We start from the raw sequence: 17780 nt of genomic DNA, 5'->3' as shown, positions 1-17780 counted from the left end.
GGAGGGCACTAGCTGTGCAGGTGCACACAGCTGCTCTGGGAAGGACTCGCCCCTGACCAGGGTGCTGGATGCGGTGGGAGGAGGGGGCTGGGAGCCAGGCACCATCTCCTCGCCTGACCTGCTCCCGTGGGCATCCCGACCCACCTGCGCCTGAGCTTCAGAAGTCATTTTCTGTGATCTGAAGTGAACGCTCTGCCCGAGAGCAGTGCATCCAATCACAGACTGTCCCTCTCCATTGTGGCCCTCATAAATCAGAGTTTGTGGAGGGGAGAGTGGGTGACGATGGGACTTAGAGGGTGGGGCCTCTCCTCTCCTTCCAAGCCCCGAATTAGAGGGAGACAGGTGAGGGGGGAGTGCCCGGTGAAGCTGCACTAACATGGTGTACTGGTCACATCTGATCCCAGCGCCTGCCTCTCACAGCAGCCCCTGTGTTAACAATGTGTCTTCTAAAGGTCCCGGGCTGACACCAGTGTCTCTCAGAGCTGAGATCCCCTATAAGCACAAAAGCAAAGCAAACCCAGACCTTTGCTTCAGCCCCTGACCAAGGCTCTGGCCCTCTGGTTTATGAGGCTGTAAATCTTCATTGGAAGATAAGATCCCTCTTTCTCCTGCTGAGCAGCTGGTGGGTTCAAACTGCCAACCTTTTGGTTAGGAGCTCAGTTCTTATGCGGTCTTCTAAAAGCAAAGGCAGGGTAAAGGAGAAGGTGACAGAGGTCAGGCTTCTCCCGTGGTGGTTACGAGCTGGAGCCCCACCAGGCCAGCAGGACAGACTCCTTGGCCACCCTCCTGCCTACTGCAGTCTACCGGTCCTGGGGTTTCCTTTAGTAACACTGACAATGCCGGACTGTGCCTGTAATGACGTCGTCACTATCAGTACAGGATGCTCTGTGGCACACGGCACTGCGTGGTGCTGCTAACCAAAGGTCAGTGGTTCTAGTCCACCAGTAGCCCTGCAGGAAGAAGGTGAGCTCACTGAAGGATGGTGCTCCCGTGAGAAGGACTGGACAGCAGAGGGTCTGGTCTCCCTGGTGATGTCACAGAGCCGTCCTTGTCTGTAATGGTACTGTGTGCGTCTCCCCTCTGCGCCCCGCCTTCCTCCTCACCCCCTAAGACTTCCTTGACGTCATTTCCTGCCCTTCCCCTCTTCTAACCCTGGTGATGACAAGGAATGCTTCTTCCTGGGTGTAAACTTTTAACTTTTCAAAGCCCTGAATTCACATAGGATCGGTCCTTTTGTGATTGACCTGTGTCGCAGAGCTGCAGGCCCCCACCCAGCCCTGAGGTGACACAGGAGCTCCCGTACTCCCCTGCCTCCCAAGACCCCCTCTCCTGGAGGTCAACGTGTGTGAATAAACTTGACGGGAGGGGGATTATGTCTGGTTACCCCAGTGGCCCTCATCCACGGAATACATTCTCACCCAAAGGGGTTCCAAGGCTGCCCTCCTGCTCCTGTGGAGTGGGTCTGAACCACTGACCTTTTGGTTAGCAACCGCAGCGCCCCCAGGGCTCCTAACGCAGCAGGCACCATGGCTGCCGCAGGCACCATGGTCAGGAGCGGGCACCATGGCAGCCGCGGGCGCCACGGCCTCTCAGTGGCTGGTTTGCCCAGATAGAGCACCAGGCCTTTCTTCCACGGCCCAGGCGGGTGACCTTGAATCTCCAGCCGTTCAGTTAGCAGATGATCACCTTGACCGTCTCCACCAGAAACCTCTGGCCAAGCACACACCAAACCAACCCCCTGCCATCAAGGCGAGGCCGGCAATGCAGCATGAGAGCGTGCAGAGGCCCATCAGCTTCTAAGGCTGCAGAGCTCTCAGCGAGCTAACTGCTAAATCTCTCCCCTGTGCAGCGCTGGGTGTGTGTGTGTGTGTGTGTGCGTGTGTGAACTCCAGAACTTGTGGTGAACAGCCAAGCATTAAACCACGGTGCCACCAGGCCCCAGTTTCCTCCAGACTTCACCAGGAGAGGGCCACGGACTTAAGTGCCTTACGAAGCTGGTGCTCAGCATTCCACAGTCAACAACAGACCCTCACTTGTAACTACAGGTATTTGTTTAAATAAAACACGAAATGAGTCCATTAAGCCCTATTAGCTGGAGAAACAGATGGTCGTGCATTGGGGTATCGGCAGCCTCTGCTTAGCGGTGAAATGTGGGCTCCACGCTGCTGTGCCCCTGGATAGGATTTTTCTTTGCACTTTAAAGCTGAATGAAGAGTGAAGGATGGGGGCCGGGGCGGGCTAAGCGTGTGCTAGGGAAGAGGGTGTCTTCCCTGTGCAGCTGTCGGACTAGCGTGTGTCAGCGTGGACTGGGCCCCATGAGTGACCTGCCACTCTGCCTGCAGCCCACGCCGTGAAGTCAGTGGGGAGGGCAGCACTGATTCACTCCCAGAAGCGGCCAGCGGCCAGCGCTGGAGAGCTTTCCTGCCCAATAGTAGCCTCCTGCTAAGCTTATGGGGCTCCGGCTCACACTGGCTTGTTTGGGGTTTTTCCCTTTTGTTCTGGTAAAGGCAAGATTAAATTCAACTAGGCCCCAGCAGGCTCCCCTCCTCCACTCCATTCACTTAATTTCCTCTGCTCCAGGATTCGCTGAATCCCAATGGAATGTGCAGGCAGACCCTGGAGACCCTGCAGGTTCTGTTCCTGACGACCACACATTAATCTCGTCTAACATCTAGCGGAAGAGGCTGGTGGCCAGGTCCACAGGGGACAGCTGCTGGCCCTCTCCATCTCGGTGAGCCCACCAGGTCTGAGGGACAAAGACGGACAATCTCCCTCCTTGCGTTTACAGTGTTGGAAACCTCGCCAGGGGTCAGCTGTGAGTCACCACAACTTGGCAACGAGATTTCACGGCTGCATAGAGAAGTGACGTCTGCCCTGCCATCATGGATGAGGTTGGGGTGCAGTGGCACGGTGGGAAAGCGACACCGGCGAGAACGTGAGCTGGAAGCTGTGTACCCACAGTGGACAGAGCTTCTAGACTCACACAGACTAGGAAGAAAGGGGTGGCAGTCTACTTCTTAAAGCAAGCAAGGACCCCTGATGCGTCCTTACCGAGCCCTGTCTGCTGACTCCAGACACCATCAAGTGGGACCAAGCACCGAGAAGGATATCATGTTTGGTGAAGGAGTGAGGGAGTGGGAGACCCTGAGGTGGGGTGATCAGCATACTATTCGGGGGAATGGCCTTGAACATGCCCATGAGGGTGTGGCTCTTGTCTACTCCTCCTCCAGTCCCCTCTCCCTCCCTTCCCACCCACAGTAACTCTTCCGAATGATGTTACCTATGGGGAAAGCTCTCACTGGCTTTTTCACAGTGGTCTTACACCCTATACAGCCCTCGTGACTGACTTAATTCACACAGCATGAGGTCCCCTTGATGCTGTGAATGGTCCTATGGTGGTTGACTATACCACGCTGTCTGGTTTGTTAGCTGTAGGATTGTGGTCAAGGGCTATTTGCTACCCTCCATCAGTAACATTCTTTTTTTTCCCCCCTAGGAAAGCAACTTTTTTAATCAATGTCCATAATAAAGATACACTTTTACAATTCAATGAACAACTGCAAACTTTGTGAAACACATGGTAATTGTGTTCTTAGAAGAATCAAGAGACACTGTGATATAAAAGCTATTATTTCAAAGAAGGGAGAGAAAACACATATTTCTAATTTGGATAGCTGAAAATATGTTAGGGTCCTGACCACACGAAGGGACACTACCCAAAGGAGGGTCAGAGTTCACAACTGTCCTGTCTGGGGTATGAAACCCTTCCAGTGACTTTCTGGTAATAAATTTGACAGTTTTATAATTCTAATGAAAGCATCATAACAAGTATCCCTATATTCTGAAATCTGGAGATTACAAACAACTACTGATACGTATTTATCACCAATGACTGAACTGTTTCTTTCTAGTAAATTGACCGTTACACTTTCAAAGTTCTGAAAAATGGCCAACAGACCATAGCAAGATATTTACTTAGGCTCCTGCTTGGAACCAACAGCTCCATCAACTGCTGGTCTCGATTCAGGGCCGATCAGGAACTTTCTTGAGAAGGAACAGTAATTAGAGGACTGCAAAAGCTTCTGTTCAGTTACCAATAAAACTAGTAACGTCATTCAGTGTAGAAAGATTTTATAAACCGGCATTGTTAGCATCACATACTCTAAGAAATACAGCATGTAAGCAGCCTACAACCGTGTTCTGTGGCGGGCATTTGAAATAAGCATTGCTAAGGACCCATGCAATCTGCACGGGAGGAGTTCTGTGCGGTGGAAGCACCACCCGGGAGCCAGCAGCTCCGTGACCTACTGTCAGAAACCTCAGCTGAAAAAGGAAATCATGAAAACCCCACAGAAGGTAAGCTGTTCCCCTAGAGACCCTTCAACCTCAGAGGGCCTTCTGAAGTTCAAGTTCAGCCCTTCTCCTTGTCTCCATCTCCCTCTTAGCTTCCTCAGCTGAAGGCTATGATGGAGGGAATGGCTGGACCTCTGAGGACAGGGCCCTGGCGGGCATCACTCCGCAGCAGAGCCGGACAGCTGGGCTGGTGACGGTGCCCCAGGCCCATGGCCCCTCAGGCACCACAGCCTTTCACTATCCCAAAGAAAGCCATGATGCCCACGGAGCCTACAGCCTTCCCTCCGGAAGCGGCCACTCACCGGTGACGATGCCATTCTTCTCCAGGGGCTCCTGCCAGCTGACCTTCAGGGACGTGTCCAGAATCTCTGTGAAGCTCAGGTGCCCCACCGCTCCCGGCCCTGGCAAGGCAAACAGGGGTCTGGTAACACCAAGGCCCAGCTCGTGTTTGCACGTGCATGCATGTGCGTGCATGTGTATCTATAAGTGTGCATGCATGCGTCTGGGCACGCATGTATGTGTGTTCATGTGTGCACAAATGCATGTATATGTATGTGTATATGAGCGTTCACAAGGGGAGGGGGGTGAAATCTGCAGGAAATCATGACATCCTGAAGGCTGGGGGATCTGGGAGGAGGCCAGCTTTGTGCACACAGGGTGAACTGCTGGGCCGCCCCAGCCTTGAGGACAACGAAAGAGAGCCCTGGGAGGTCTGCACACTTGGGGGCTCCCTGGGTGGCACTGCCTCCCATTTGTCTGGCTCAGAGAGGCCATTAGATGCTGGGAACCAGGGCCGGCATCAGCCCACCACAACTGGCTCTCTAAGTGCCGTCTGCCCCCTGACCCCAAATCCAGGTCCAGAATACCTCCTGTTCCAGATCCCAGAAGGCCCAGCCCTGGCTTGGAAAAGTCTCAGGAGAAGAGTGCTTCCCTCTCCAGAACACTCCTGCTACAACCAGGCAGGGTGGCCGAGGTGTGGTCACGTGTAGGTACTGGACCAGGACTCACACCCGCAAGCCTTTGGTTTGCCCATCTGTGCAATGGGGACCCATGCCCAGGCTCCGAGGGGACGTTTCAATGGGATACCAAAGCAGCCTGCCGGCTCCAGCACCATGGAAATGCCCAGAGAACATTCGAGGTGGTTAGATGCCAGGTTTGGCTCTAGCTCTCAGTGGCCCTGTGCGGAACAGAACACAGTGTAGCCGGGTCTGTGCTCGAGTCTGTGGTGGACGCCATGCCATCTTGTCAGGACCAGAACCAAGGAGATGTGGGAGCAGAAGGTTGTGCTTATGAGATGGAGCTTTGAGAACAGGAAACAGATGCTGGCACGTGGAGAATTGGCGCTTTGGGCCCGTGAGTAATGTCAGAAGCAGGGGTGCTTTGGGGAGCATGGGTGATGTCAAAGACAGTCGACTGGAGTAAGAACTGCCCACTAACCCTTGAACTCTTCACGACACCATTGCACTGGCTCAGCCTCCAGCCCCAAGGCCCATCCAGACATCCATCGAGGCCCCCTCATCGCTCTGTCCAGCCCATCTATGGGGACGTGACTTCCTAATAAATCTATCTTTATCCCTCTCTTCTGCCTCCTTGTTTGACTTCCTGGCGCCGGCTCTAACAGAAAGCTTCAGCCTGGTGCTCCTGCACGAAGGTCTGCTCTCCCGAGCACCCCTAGAGCAGCTGTGCCCTGCTGCCTGGTGTTCAGGCAGCGTCCGTCTTCTGGTCTTCCCCGCCTGGCACAGTGCCTGTGCAAAGGGCCAACCAGGCCCCAGCGACCACAGCTGTGAGTGTCCCCACCCCAGGGGTTGCGTGGATCTCCTGGAGCCGACCCCACAATGTTCTCAGAGAACGCGGTTGTCTTTGCCATTGGCTCCGACTCCTGCAGCCCCATCAACATGGACTGAAGCACAGCGTGTCCTGGGCCACCGTCGCGGGCAAGTCCTTTGTTACAGCCACGGTGTCAGTCATCTCACTGGGGGGCCTCCTTCTAGTCACCGAGCATCACCAAGCATGAGGCCCTCCAGGGGCTGGTCCCTTCAAAACCCCAGGGACGGAGGCCCCATCCTCGCCCCCAAGGCCCCTGGCTGTCCTTCCTCCAGGTCATTTATGTCTTCGGTATTCTTCACCAGCTCCGTGATTCAAAGGCCTCAGTTCTCCTCCAGACCTCCTTAGTCACTGTCGAGCATCCACATTGTTGTTGTAAGGTGTCATCGAGTCAACTACGGCCCATAGTGACCCTGTGAACAAGAGATCTGCACCCTGTCCTGTCCTGTGCCATCCTCACACGTCCTGACACACTAGGACCCACGCGGCAGTCATTGTGTTGGTCCATCCAGTTGAGGGTCTTCCTCCCTTTCACCGACCCTCTACCTTTCCAAGCATGACGTCCCTCCCCAGGGAACAGGCTCTCCTCGCAACACGCCTGGAGTGTGTGAGAGTAAGCTTTGCCACCTTCGACACACACACAGCAAGTGAAAACACCATGGTTTGGGGTGGGCACCTTAGTCCTCAAAGTGCTATCTTTGCTTTTTCAGACTTGTAGTCCTGACCAGTGTACGCAGAGAAGGCAGGGTGCCCTGGAGGAGATTGGAGTGCTAGGAGGAAGTGGGGAGCAGGGGACAGTAAGGGGGGGAAGGAAGGTGGCTCTACGCAAACTCAGCTCCAGAGGAATCGGCATCCTGAGCTCATATTTCAGACCAAAATGTCAGCTGTTCACTCTAACTCGTTCAGCTTCTCTGGTGTCGCCTTACCAGCCAGGCCCCCATGCCTGCCCCTCTCTCTTCCAGGAGCTCTGGTGGTATACTGGTTAACTGCTCAGAGGATAAATTCTAGGTAGAGGGTTCAAACCCTCCCAGAACTTTGAAGGAGAAAAAAGCAAGCCATCTGTCTTTTTACAGATCCAGCCCCGCCAGGCAGGGAGAGGGCAGAAGGACAGGTGGAAATGGGTCACACCAGGATCTGGGAGGAGTGCTGTCACATGGCAGGGACTGTGACCAAGGCCACAAAACACAGTCTGCATGCACTGTCTGTTAACTTATACCAAAATCATCATGTCATCACGGACCATTCAATGGGAATTGACTCAAGCTGACCCCTACAGGTTTTCAGAGGCTGTAAATCACATGGAATGGTGCTCCAAGGAAGGGCTGGTCCCCAAAGGCCATCGTACTTGGTAAAGTAGCTTCCTCATTGCTGTGACTTGGAACCGGCTCACAGCTGATCCTCTGTTGGGTTTCTGAGGCTGTAGACTGGACAGGAAGACATCAGCCATCTTTCTCAAAGCCGCCGGTAGATTCGACCTGCTGGAAACACGTGGCCTTCTCTCTGGGAGCCACGAATAAGTGAAGGCAATGACAGGTGAGCTGGACCAGCACAGGGGGTCCAAGGATGGGGAGCAGGGCGTCAGGCAGGACTCAGCAGGACCTGGTGACCACAGAGCCCGTGTGGCCATTCCAGGAGAAACGCAGGAGGCCCAGTCACGGAGCAGGGCGGGCCCGAGAGATGGAGCGCCAGAGGCCCAAGCAGAGCGGGGCAATGGGACAGAGGGGAGAAGCAGCCAGCACTTGGCTCACTTTCATCACGCTCTCAAATGTGTCCTCTACACCAGCAGAGGACACTGGATGCCACTGGTCATCTGTGCCCAGGCTGCCCAGGGGGCATGCTGAGTAATGCCATACGAGACCCTCCTAACAGCAACAACCATGCTCTGGGACACAGGAACCGGAGCCAAGGTCTTTGCAAGGTGCTGTGGGGACAGTCCCTGCTCTGACCACACAGCCAGCCCAGGTGTCTGAGGTGGACCCGACACCTCGTCCCTCAACTGGTACTTGGCCTCTGAGCACAACTTGTAATTTAGAGAAAACGGTCTTGGCCTTGTAAAAATACACCTATGCAGGCGAAACTTTGAAAGGACTTCCATTTCCTTCCTCCCCCCACGGATGAGCTCAAAGGCACTGACAAGTTCTTCTCTTCCAGGGTGGAAGACTGTTAAAATAGAACGGCTGTCAGGACCGCTTGTCCGCCTCCAGTGCTGAGCTTCCAGAAAGACAAGCCGGCGGTTGTGAGCGCTTGTTCTTCTCCGATCGATGAAGGAGCAGGGAAAGCTTTTTGCTGCTTTTATGTTCGTCGTGTTTCTGCTTCCTGGATGGCTGCCGAGCGGCCGTCCTCCGGCTCTGTGGGAACCGGGCGGCAACACCGCGGCCCTTGCGATCTGTACTCACCTTCCTCTGCTTTCTTCCCCAAGGCCCCGCCCGAAGCAGTCTTACTTCCCTGGAGAAAGACAGCTGAGGAGTCGAGAATCCACGACAGGCCGGCACCCCCAAGGGGTGGAAGCTGCACTTGTCACACCCAAGGTCAGCCCGACACCCTACAGAGTCCAGTTACACTCGGACATGGAAAGCCGTTTTCTTCCTCAGTGCTGGCACTAAGAGTGACCCCATGGGCGGACAGAATGGAATCCCCGCCCGGTCCCAGGCTGTCCTCACCATCCCTCCCAGGCTGTCCTCAGCATCCCTGCCCAGTCCCTTGTCACCACGCCCAGTCCCACACCATCCCCGCATGGTCCCACACCGCCCCCACCACCCTCACGCAGTCCCATGTTGCCCTCACCATGCCCTGCCCGGCCTCTGGCCATCCCTGACCGGCCATGCCTGGAAAGGACCATCAGTCCATCTTATTAAAGGTGTTCCTCTTTTTTTCTGACTTTGTTTTCCATTCCATTGTTTACCCTTCTCCAGGGAGCAAGTTACTCAGGACTCATGTGACCTTGAACATCACTCGTTTTTAAAAACAACGTCTATCTGGGATCAAAATCACAACAGCAACTTGAAAGAGCAGAGTGGGAGCTCTGTGACAGAGGGACAGCAAGTGCTGCTTGGGGAGGCACAGTTGGGCAGGGCAGGTGAGAGTGCGCAGGCAGCTCCCAGCAAGCCTCCACTCGCTCTACCACACTCCACCTGATCACCTGTGAAAGCACTCGACCGTATCACCTGTGAAAGCAGGAAATGCAGCCCTGCACAGAGCAGGTCTACCAGCACCATCCCCCAATTCACCGCGAGGCTTTGGTTCACATTCTGGTCATTCTCAAAATTTCATCATCAAAGACAAAGATGGAAGTTGCCAATGCTTCCACAACCAACACCCGTGGCAGTATCAATCAGAAACTCAAGAGACATGTTCCACAGGGCAAATCTGCTGCCAAGGACCTCTTCAAAGGGTGAAAGAGCAATGGTGTCAGCTTAAAGCCGAGGGTGTCCCTAATCCAAGTCCTGGTATTTTCAATTACTTCATCTGCATGGTAAGTTGGATATCGACCAAGGAAGATCAGAGAGGCATGGACGCCTTTGTGGTGCTGGCAAGCAGTCTCGAATACCCCATGGACGCCCAAAGCACGTGCACATCCGTCCTGGAGGAAGGGCAAACAGGCTGCTCCTCAGAGGCCAGGACGGCGAGACCAGTTTCGCATCCGTTCAGGGTGTCTTCAGGAGGAGCAGTCCTGGGAAAAGGACATCAGGCTTGGAAAGGGGGACGGTCAGCTGAAGAGAGGAAGACCCTCAACGAGAAAGGAGGACCATGAGCGCAACGCCGGGCCCCAGCCTGGCAGAGAGCAGGGGACCGGGAGGAGACCGGCTCCACCCTGCTCACAGGCTCGCTGAGTCAGGGTTGGCCCAACGCCGTCTAACAACAGTACACCTTGTGGACTGAAGTGGCAACAGAGAGAGAGGCTGGAAGATCACCGCAGCATCCGCTCTACTGCAGCAGACTGGAACTGAACCCCCAGACTCGTGATGTGTGCCCGGAGTCAACATCACCAAAGTGTAGGAACTGCTGCACTGGTGTGTTTTGCCGCATACACTTTGGATATCAGAAAGGAAGGACAGACATGTGACTGATCACCCAACTGAGACTGGAGTCTCTTTCTGCTTCCTGCAGCCAGGGCCCCATCACATCCCGGGCATCACCCTCTGCCGGGCAGTACCCATGGCATCCAGTGGGCAGCCTTCCTGAAGCTAACAGGGTGAGAACTCTGGAAGACAGGGCCTGCAATGTGTTCTGTGTGTGCCCCAGTGCTGGGCGCCCCGTGCTCCACACCATTCTACAACTGGCTCATAGCCCGTGGGCTGCCCTCACCACTGTAGGGTGGCTGATAGCCCATGGGTTGCTGGCTGATAGCCCGTGGGCTGCCAACACCACTCTAGAATTGGTTGGTAGCCCGTGGGCTGCCCAGGAGAGAGAGGAAAGTGCCACTCACGGTCTTCATGCGTCCGGATGAGCTGAGGTGTGCTGGGGGGCCCGTCCCCCGGGGTGGTGAAGCACAGGACAGACGTGAAGTAGGCGGTGAACTTCTTCAGGTTGGTGACGTACCCGTGGTGTGTGCCATGGAAGTCTGGAGCGATGGTCACTACGGTGACAGCCTCGGGGACATCCACCGGCCAGGCTAGAAGCTGGGATGGGACAGGGCAAAAGGGCAACTCTGTTACTTGTTTCTGCTGCTGAAAATAGCAGATGCACACAGCTGGTGAGTCTGCACATCCCGGTCATCGACACAGATCCTGCCCTTCAGGGGGTGCGAGGACCCTCTTCCTCCTCCCCTGGCTGTTCCTTTTGAGTTGATGTTGTCAATCTGATTCTGTTTCGATCTAGGCAGCCCTTAAGGGAGTGCATCGTCGAGGGGACATCCTTCACTGTCAGCTGCATTGCCTCAAGCCCTGCTCTTCTACCAGAACTTTATTTTGAAATGGAAATGACTTCAAAACAAGCTGAGTCAAAGCCAGCCAAGTTCAGGAAGCCTGCAGCACACGCTCCTGAAAGGCTGAGTTTGAGGACTATTTCACAGGTGAGAATCTACAAATCTGCAGAGCTTTTATATACGTCTACACATCACCATTCTATCTCCACACCTACACACACCTTAGTCAGCGCATCATATATGGGTGTGTGTGTGACACACCTTAGTCAGTGCATCCGTATACGGGTGTGTGTGTGACACACCTTAGTGTATCCATATGTGGATGTCTGTGTGACACACCTTGGTCTGCGCATCCATATACGGGTGTCTGTGTGACACACCTTAGTCTGCACATCCGTATGTGGATGTGTGTGTGACACACCTAAGTCTGTATGGATGGATATGTAAGGAGGTTCTGGTGGCCTAGTGGTGGGAGGTGGGCTGCCCACCCAGGGATGTGGTTTGGATTCACCAGCTGCTCCACGGGAGAGTCTCTGGAGGGTCAGCGAGGAGTTGGTCCCACCTCGAGGGTGCCCAACAACAACACACACACACACACACACACACACACATTTATGTGTGTGTATATACCTGTGTGTGTATGTATATATATAAAATTGCTGTTGCTTCAGGACCCATTCCAGCTGACCCTCGGCGGGTTTTCTGAGGCTGTAAATTGGTAAGATGCCCACCTTCCTGCCCCAGCGCTGTCGGTGGGTTTGCACTGACAGGCTGAGCAGGGCAGCTCTGTGCGGACTGCACGGCCAGAGCCCGTGGAGCAGCAAAGTGAACCTGCTGCCACCTGGGTCCTGGTCCATTACGACCTTCGACCAGGTCCCAGCGCTGTGTGTCTTTACAAGTGGAGACTGTCTGACCTTCTCCCACAGCCAGTGGATTCAAAGTGCCAGCTTTCTGGTTAGCAAGCCCCCCCATGCGCCTGCCTCTCTCTCTCTCTCTCACACACACACACACACACACACCAATACTGGATAAAGTAGTTCAGGCTGTTAAATATCAGAGTCAGAACTGACTCGTTATTGACCTTCCGCTGAGTTTGCAAAGCAGTAAACGGCACAGGAATTTACCGCCCATCTTTCTCCGGACGACCAGCTGATGGATCCAAACCACGTGCCTTTGGGTTGACAGTCTAATTCCTTACCACTAGGCCACTGGAGCTGCCTTGGGAAAGGGGACGGTCAGGACAAGCAGGAGGACTGCCGTGAGATGAGACAACACAGTGGCCGCAGCACCGGGCCCAAGTACAGCGGAGACTGAGGACGGCGCAGACCAGACAGGTTCCCTGTGTCCAGTGACGACACGCACGGACAGAGGCCCGCCGCAGCTCAGGCAGGGTGATGAACACCCCGGGCCTCTCTCCTTGCCTGCACCTAGACATGGCACCAAACAGCCCGGATTTTAAGCCATGAAGATGACACCAATTGTTGATCAGGTGAATCAGCAGCATCTAAAATCTATACACATCACTTCCCATCCAGCCCCGAGTCTGGTGAAGGAAAAGGCCCTGGTCCAATGGAATCGTCTGATTCTTTATCACCTGAAGCACACTTGTGCCACAAGGATTTTAGGAGATTGGTTAGCATTTTTGAGATGTACAAAGAAATCTACCTGTTCAATTAAAAATCAGATCTACCTTCTCCAAGGAAGGCTGTTTTAATGCTCTGGAAACCTTATGTGTGTGCATGACAGAACCCTTTAGACACCAAACATCTCCAGGATTAATTAAGTCTAAAAGTTGACATGCTGCAGGACAAAATCGGGTTTGTATAGATCAAACCAGCAGCCGAGCCATCAACTGAGGGCTCCGCTCGGGCTGATGAGGGCTGACAGCGAGTCAGGGAGGCAGAACCGTCCTGCTGGATCAATAGCTTTTTTTTTTAAGGCCTCTGACTTTAGGTGTCTCTGGATGGGGAAAAGAAAGCTGGGCAAGTTTCTAGATTTTTCTAGTCTTTTTCAGTGAAGAACAACAGTTTTAACAAGCAGGATCCAAATGGGGGAAAATGAGTGCACATGTCTAAGGGCCAGTAGCCTCCAGATCTGAATGCCCATGGCCCCAGCCAACGAGGCGACATGCATTCTCTAGAAGGACCTCCCTCCAACTGACCGGCCACTGAGGAAGACTGGTGAATACGCCGTGCGGGAAACTCAGGTAGGCTCTGAGACATCATCAGAGAAAAGGATGGAGCTCAGAGGTAAAACAGTCTCCAGAGTTGAAGCCACGCTCATCACCGCTCAGAGGATGTCCACCCACAGTGACCCTGAGGTCAGACAGAGGGGAACTTCCCACAGAGTGTCCAAAGCTGCAACTATTCTCCCCTGGGGCGGCTGATGGACTTGAACCACAGACCTTTCTGTTAGCAACCCAGTGCTGAATCAGGCGCACCACCAGGCTCCTTAAGATAAAGCTTACCTCTGGAAATCACTTCCAAGTACTTCTGTGAAAAGAACATACGTGGTGACTAACAGCAGTGGGGGGCAGGCGTGGTGAGGATGTGGCTATGCCTGTAATCCACCTCCTGGTGGTGACTCTGAGGGTTCACTGGGTGGTGGAAATGGTAATGATAACTAAACAGTCGGAGGTTCAAGTTCACCTAGAGGCACCTTGGAAGAAAGGCCTGGATCTACTTAAAAAACATCAGCCTGTGCCGACCTGTGCGAGGCCACCTTGAGTCGGAGTCTCCTCCAGCAACTGCTTTGGGGACTTGGGGTTCAGTGGCCGCAACTCTTCAGACACCTCCACGAAGGGGCAAGGGAGAGGAGGCAACGCCCTCGCCAGGCCAGACACGAGTGCTCGGTCCAGTTTCCTGGCTCTAATGCTGTGCTCTTCCAAGAAAGCGGTTTGCTTAAATGCTGATTCCAGCCAGCCTCGCCCTGCCCCATCCCTCTGGGTATTCAGGAATAAATGCTATTTCTCCTAGGAAATCGCCACTTTTGTACGAACCATGTTTGGAATTGCTAGTAGTTTGTGTGTCCCAACCCACAGAGCTGATGAGCACAGACCTTGGACAGTGGTGACCCTGATGGGTCAACACACTCTACAAAGAGTGGTCTCTCCACTTGCACCACAAGATTCGTTTCAAAGTCCAGTGATTCTGAGAGGAGGAAGGTCAAGGTCAAGTACCTTATATCCTTGGTTGATGCCATTGATGAACTGCTGGGGCGGAGGGTTCCACAGAAACTGGACCGTTGTCGAGTTGACAGCTTCCGTCTGCACATTCTGTGGGGGCGCGGTGGGCACTGCTCCACGGGAGTTGTCGTCCCAGACAGAGAAGCCAACGGCAGGAGACACCGAAGGGAGGGGAGAGGAGAAAGGAACCCTTAGCCGTTGTGTGGTCAGCGGTTCACAGGCAATTACGGCGCCAGGAGCAGGGAAGTGTGATGAATGCTTTGGGGAGGTGATAGTGGCATTACAGAGAAAGGGAGTCGGCCTATTTCTCATCTTCTGCTGGAGATTCTTTAATGTGTGGGCAGAATCTCCTCTTTCCACTGGAGAGCCTTTCCCATGGATCTGAGACGGAAAACAAGTGAGAGCTTTCTCTAATTTCTTTTTCAATTATCCACTGTCTGAAACAAGGCAGAGTTTCACCTAGAAACCCCCTTCTCCATTACTTACCATTAAACAGAGAGCTAAGTTCTTCAGTACGTGAAAAAGTGTAAATAAACAGAACGCATGCACTTTGACTTAATCACATGGTTACGTGGCGAAGACCAGGACGTTAAGTGGAAAGTGGCATTCTGCAGAACTGGAGGATAAGCACATCAGACCACAAAACAGAGGATGATTACATCTTTACATAATGGCCAAGCCAGCTCAGGCAGTTCGTTCTGTTTTGCACACGGTCATAAGAACTGACTCGACAGTACTTACCCACACGTTTCCTGGCTGTCCCCTCAAGTGCTCTGCAGAGGGCAATGGGGAGGTCAGGGTTCCCTAGGAGCTTAGATAATCCCCAAGGATCCTTGGCTCTGGCTTGAGAAATAAAGGGTTTGCTGGCAGGGGCCCCTGGAGACTGTGCTCATGGTTCTCTTCCTCAAAAGCCCTTCTCACCAGCAGGTTAACGAGAGCAACGCGTCCAAGCCCTCAGGCCTGCTCTGCTATCCATCTGCTGTTGCTGGTGGCTGTGAGGTCCCCTCTCCGTAAGCTCTCTGTCTTACTTCCCACTTGCCCAGAATTTGTGGGTGAGACATGGTGACAGGGCCTGGTCTGCTGGCTATGGGTGGAGGAAAGGAAGCAGGCTCTACAAGGTCAAGTGCAATGCACTCTCGTTTTCCACTAGCTCCCGTCTGCTGCTAAATCACGTACACACACACACACACACACACACACACGCCCCCCCGGGGATGGGCTCAGAGGTCTGGAGTCCACCTGGGAGTGTTCACCAAAGACATAACCCCCTGCTTTCACGGGCTTTGCAGAGACTCAAGACGTCCCTGTCACCATCCAGCCTCTTAACACACTCATGAACTGTGAGCCTGGGGCCGCCAGCCCTCCCCCCCCTTTGGCGTTCTGTCCCTCCACTTTGGACCCAAGTTAGAGTTACTGGTCTGCGTGGAGACGCAGGCTACGGAAGGTTGACGAGAACATCACACTCACTGGAAAAAAGCTGAATAAACTGTAAGACCGTAACTTTTCTGACCTCATCAGAGAAAAGACATTTAAGGAGAAAAGAAGTCTGACATTTACAGAGAGACGCACCTCACTCAGGAGCGAGGATATGAGGACGTGAGACAACAGACATGCGAGTGAGAAAAAGGCCTCGCTGGGAAGCTAGGGTAACTGCTAAGGGCTGGGTGTGGACCAGCAGGAAGCTACAAAAGGTTTGGATGGTGCAGACACAGAGGGAGATGCTGGCTTAATTCTCCAAATACAACATTTGAGGGAAAACAACAAGGAAACAGACTAAAGGGCTCAAATTACCATTTTTTATTTAAAAAATGCATTAGATACAGAGGAACAAAGATGAAGATGAATTTCTCATCAGAAATCAGGACGACTAGACAGTAGTAAGAATGACACTTAGAACGCTGATGGCGAAATCCGTCATCGCAGAATGCCGGCTCAGCGAAGTGCCCCTTAGGTACGAACGCTGACAGACAAAAGCTGAGGGACGTCATTACGGGGGCATCTGTATTGTACAAGAAGTTAAAGGACATTATTAAGGCAGAAGCGATATGATATCAGACAGAGAGCAGAACCTTGGGCTTACACATGGAAATGGAGGCTCCATAACCATTAAACATGAAGGTGCTATTTTTCTTATTTTAACTTATTCACAAAGATGATTAATCATGGAACAAGGGCTCATGGGTTCACAGCACATGTAAGGTTGAAATGCATGGCTGAAATAGCACAGCAGAGACAGGGCGTGGGAGTGCCCTGCTGGAAGGCTCTGTGTTACACAGGTAGTGCACTGCAAAGGAAATTACGGCTCGTTAGTGATGTATATTTTAAACCCCAGTAACATTAAACAAAGTCAAAGGAGCTACAAATAATAGGACAAAGTGAAGACTAGTGCAATCACAAGAACAGTGACTGCAAGAGAGGACGAAGAGACAGAGTGGTTGAAAAGAGAAACAAATCAACAAGACGAGAAAGTGCAATCCCTCTGTACCATTAGACGTCAACGGTCTAAACATGTTTATAAAAGGCAGAGACTCGTCAGGTAGCTAGAAAGCAAAGCCCAACTATTTGTCGACTAAAAGAATGCTACTTAAAACATCAAAACATGAAGAGCTTAAAAGATTGGGAAATATATACACCACAGAACCACTGACCATCTGTGACCCAAGTAGCTTCTGCCTGACTGGCAGCGACCACTCCAATGCTTTGGTTTTGTTATCTTCTCTCTGGGACCCCCGAGCTACTACATAAGGGGTCCGGTGACTCTGGGCTGCCATGTCCAAGAGGCCACAAGCAGGTGGACCATCAAGAGTTTATGCGTTTGAAGCATTATGAACCCTCCCTAGTCCTTGTTGTCACTGCTATGTGCCGCCAAGTTGGATCTGCCCCACAGCTGACCCTCCCGCGCGGTGTCAGCGGCAGTCGGTCCCGAGAGGCTCTCTTCCCCTCCCCCGCCCCTGACCATTATTCAAAAAAATCACCAGTTCTTCTCAGCCCTCTTCTCTCCTCACTTTCCTAATTATTGTCATCAGAAGCAACTCATGATTCGTGGACAACAGGGTTACAAATTCTCTCTGCTGAGAAAAGGACCTCCAGCCTGTAAATCCTTCTAGACAGCACTTCAGGGAGAAAGAAAGAGGTTGGTCCTGGCAGGAGATGGTAATTATTGAGGCTCCATCACCCTGCCCCTTCTGCAGGACAGTGAGGGGGCTTCGGGTCTGGGATGCAATTACTCTGCAGAGAAGGCCAGGCCCACAAGTGTTTAGAGTTGGGCTTCAGAGTCTTCCGCACAGGTTCCAGGGGGAGGTGTGGCCTCCTGCTGCCTCAGAATAAGGCCTGAGGGAACATTTTTCTCCCCAGATAATTAGCATTCAAAGGACTGTCCTTTCCTGCCCCAAACTGCAGGTCTGGAAGCCATCTGCTAAATGACAGGCACTATGCCCACTCTTTCCTGGGTTCTATTACTAAAAACAAAAACTCAAATCCATTTTCAGGAGAAAATGTCCTTAGCTCTGAAGCAATTAGTTCTTGGAGTCCCATCTGACACAGCCAAGACACACA

The 17780-nt window shown here is 53.0% G+C and overlaps 1 protein-coding gene across 1 annotated transcript in view; it reads right to left on the bottom strand.

The window, feature by feature from the left end:
* The window catches only part of SDK1 (sidekick cell adhesion molecule 1), a 613965-nt gene that overhangs the window by 127880 nt on the left and 468305 nt on the right, over positions 1-17780 (bottom strand). The window contains exons 18-20 of the mRNA XM_006889744.1: positions 14220-14335; positions 10604-10796; positions 4656-4754 (exon numbers count right to left, since the gene is read on the bottom strand). Of these exons, the coding sequence (XP_006889806.1) occupies positions 4656-4754; positions 10604-10796; positions 14220-14335 (408 nt within the window). The remainder of the gene's footprint in view (positions 1-4655; positions 4755-10603; positions 10797-14219; positions 14336-17780) is intronic.

This window comes from Elephantulus edwardii, unplaced genomic scaffold, assembly GCF_000299155.1.
Source record: "Elephantulus edwardii isolate Elephantulus edwardi_28Jun2011 unplaced genomic scaffold, EleEdw1.0 scaffold00080, whole genome shotgun sequence".
NCBI classification, from domain to species: domain Eukaryota; kingdom Metazoa; phylum Chordata; class Mammalia; order Macroscelidea; family Macroscelididae; genus Elephantulus; species Elephantulus edwardii.
This window is presented reverse-complemented; position numbering and strand designations above follow the sequence as displayed.